The sequence below is a fragment of the Nanorana parkeri genome, unplaced genomic scaffold (genome assembly GCF_000935625.1).
Source record: "Nanorana parkeri isolate BGI_ZX_2015 unplaced genomic scaffold, ASM93562v1 scaffold468, whole genome shotgun sequence".
Classification (NCBI taxonomy): Eukaryota; Metazoa; Chordata; class Amphibia; order Anura; family Dicroglossidae; genus Nanorana; species Nanorana parkeri.
Window position 1 is genome coordinate 1,053,821 of NW_017306736.1, and position 3,208 is coordinate 1,057,028.

The 3,208-nt window shown below is 38.5% G+C and overlaps 1 protein-coding gene across 1 annotated transcript in view; it reads left to right on the forward strand.

The window, feature by feature from the left end:
- The window catches only part of CUNH6orf106 (chromosome unknown C6orf106 homolog), a 37,226-nt gene extending 36,843 nt beyond the window's left edge, over nucleotides 1-383 (forward strand). Inside the window, exon 5 of the mRNA XM_018560601.1 lies at nucleotides 23-383. Within this exon, the coding sequence (XP_018416103.1) occupies nucleotides 23-58 (36 nt within the window). The 3' untranslated portion in view covers nucleotides 59-383. The remainder of the gene's footprint in view (nucleotides 1-22) is intronic.
- Nucleotides 384-3,208: the final 2,825 nt, after the last annotated feature.

Here is a 3,208-nt window from a genome sequence, read left to right on the forward strand (position 1 = left end):
TTTTTTTTTTTTCTTCTTCCAGAGTATGCATGGGCCTTATCCCTTTGGAGAATCCTAAAAGCAGCTTTATTCTCGACCCATGCCTTGTGTCCTTTTCCCACACCAAGAAATAGGACATCTTCTGCAAGTTACCTACTGAAGATCACTTGGGGGATAATGGTGTTGGTGACCCTGATAATTATACTCCGGGTGCTGCCTTTCTTGCTCCTATTTAAAGAGATTTATTTTCCCTTTTTTTTTGTATGCACAACCTTTGCACGCCAGCTACAAATGGACAGCAAGAACATGGGTACAAATGTTAATATGTAGGTTTTCAGTGTTTTTTCACTTAAAAGCCATGGTTTCCATTTTGTTGGATAACGAGCTGCAAATAGTTTCATGTTCAAAAACCATAAATCCCACTCTTTTGCGATTTTCAAATGCGCCTATAATTACATTTCTATAAAAAGTTGATAAAAAAAAAAGTTTAGGATTATTCAATAATGTTTTTTTTCCTCTTTAACTCAAGTGTTCCGTTTTTGATTACTTGTAAATCGGCGGCAGCAGTTTTGCAGAAGTGAATGCTATCAGAATTGTTTTTCCTTTTTGTTAGGGGGAGGTTGCAAAGCTATATTCTGCTTCTACTTGGGTAAAACAGACAAATGAACCTACAAAGCCTAGTAGATTTCCAGTTTACAAATAATGCTCCATAATACTGAAGGCAGGATCCTGGCCCAAGCTTTTCATTTGATGGAGGAGTTGCCTGTGGAAAAATAGGCTCAGACATGTTCAATAAAGGCAAGCTTCATCTGCTAACTAGATAAAGTAGGCTATACCATTTTAGTGAAAGAGGGTTTTTCTTGCTTAAATACTCAAAGGAACCTATGGTAGGTTTCATCATTGCTCTATACTATTTGAGAGAGAAAAAAGATGAAAGGAAATAGAACACGATACAGAATCCCTGTAAGAATGGCTGCATGTAGCTACATACAGATAATAAACATATACTGCTGAAAGTATATATTTTCTACTTCTAAAAACATATTTAAAACTGCTCCTTAATTAGTGATTACGCATTAAACACATCAATTCCAACGTCCTCCCTTGTACGGTGTAATTGTTCTGTCATAGCTTTTGGGGATACAGTAATACTCTAGGAAAATAGCAATGTCATGGGTAGTTTGGCTGCTGATACGAAATTGATGTTTTTAAATGCTTGTAATTATGGGTTCTTGGAAGGGGGTTGAATAAGTTAATCTTTGGAATTAAGTTTGTATACTTTCTGCTGCGTGTGTTTTTATTAAAGTTAACAGTGTATGCAACAATGTTCTCTTCTGATGCCTGGCGGTGGCAAAAACTGCCTCTGACCATTAAGTGTAGCAAATCTACAATCATCCGGGCACAGAAAGATCAATGTCAAATAGCAAACACAGGTAAGAATCGGGCATTTAATGGTGCCATTATAGCTAAATGTTCAGTTAGCGAATGAAGATGAGCATCATGCTCTTGTTTTTGAGGACGTTTTGGGAGAAGCCGCTCCTTCATATAGGTAAAGTGTATGTTAACCCTCAAACGTTTCTTATTTAGTCTATTAAATATACAATTGAAAGTGTTTGTAATGTCTGTTTGATGAGTGCAAAAAATAACTGTTGATGTTTCCAGAAATCTTGTGAACTGATAACATCCCGTGCTCGATGTTGATGCACAAGGAGGGTTATGGAGATCAGCAGAGGGGAGGGAGATGAGGAGAGGTCTGTATTCTTTGTAATGGAGATCAGCAGAGGGGAGGGAGATGAGGAGAGGTCTGTATTCTTTGTAACGGAGATCAGCAGAGGGGAGGGAGATGAGGAGAGGTCTGTATTCTTTGTAACGGAGATCAGCAGAGGGGAGGGAGGGCAGGAGAGGTCTGTACTCTTTGTAACGGAGATCAGCAGAGGGGAGGGAGATGAGGAGAGGTCTGTATTCTTTGTAATGGAGATCAGCAGAGGGGAGGGAGATGAGGAGAGGTCTGTACTCTTTGTAATGGAGATCAGCAGAGGGGAGGGAGATGAGGAGAGGTCTGTATTCTTTGTAACGGAGATCAGCAGAGGGGAGGGAGATGAGGAGAGGTCTGTATTCTTTGTAACGGAGATCAGCAGAGGGGAGGGAGGTGAGGAGAGGTCTGTATTCTTTGTAATGCATCACGAAAGCAGTAGGCAGGGCTGACACTACATATTTAGGAATTCAAAGTTGGCTGTCGCGTTAAGATGGAAGGCAGGAGCGCACACTATTTCTGGCACACCAACAGTTATTTTTCTGTACTTGTAGTGTGTTTAAAGAGATAAACCATTGGGGGAATGTGCATGTATTCCAGAGATGTACAAATAAATGTGTTTCTTTTGCCTTGACATACGCTTTAACACGGAAGAGTCTGAAGCTGGTGGGCAGTCTTAAATTAAGCTGGGTCCGGTTTAATGCATCTTCTCTCTACACAAATAGTTTTACGCAGCATAGTTTTTGAATGATGACTTTGTAATTTAAGTGACATTTTAATTCAAGTATGAATTCTAAAATACTACACTACGTATTGTAGGTTGTGTAGGTTCGGGCTGTCAGTTTTAATTTTGTACTTTGCTCACTAGGGGGCAATTGTATAAAAGTTGGAGGAATGTGTTTTAGTATTGACCTTAGCAGCCAGCCTGATATCAATTTAATTTTATCATTAGCTGCAGAATGACAGTTGACAACTTGTCATTTAACAATCTTCCAGTTTTTATAGATCTACAGCAAGGTTTTTTTTCCAACATACAAACTTATAAATTGTTAATGGCTTAAACTATTTATTACATAACCAACTGATGTTTCCAAAGGTTTTTGGTCTCTGCCTAAAGTCCAATTTTATTTTCATCTTTCCATGATAAGAAACACTTGGCACATTGCCATTGATAAATGCCTCTAATGCCATTATTTCAGTTAAAACTAGCAAATTTTTGTAGCTGCTTTCAGAACAGAGACTGGGTTTCCTCAAACTTGTTCACAATTTCCCACTGCATGTTTGTGTCTTCTCTTGTAAACAAGTAGGCTAGTTATCAATGTATGGATCAAGAACACATGCTTTTTGTACTGTTGAGGAGCTTGGCAACCAACGTTTGGGAAATCATACTGAAGGTATTATTGTAGGAACATGCTTTCCAGCCCTGCCTCCTAAAAGGTAAGTATATAAATGTATATAAAAATAGATATAATTTTG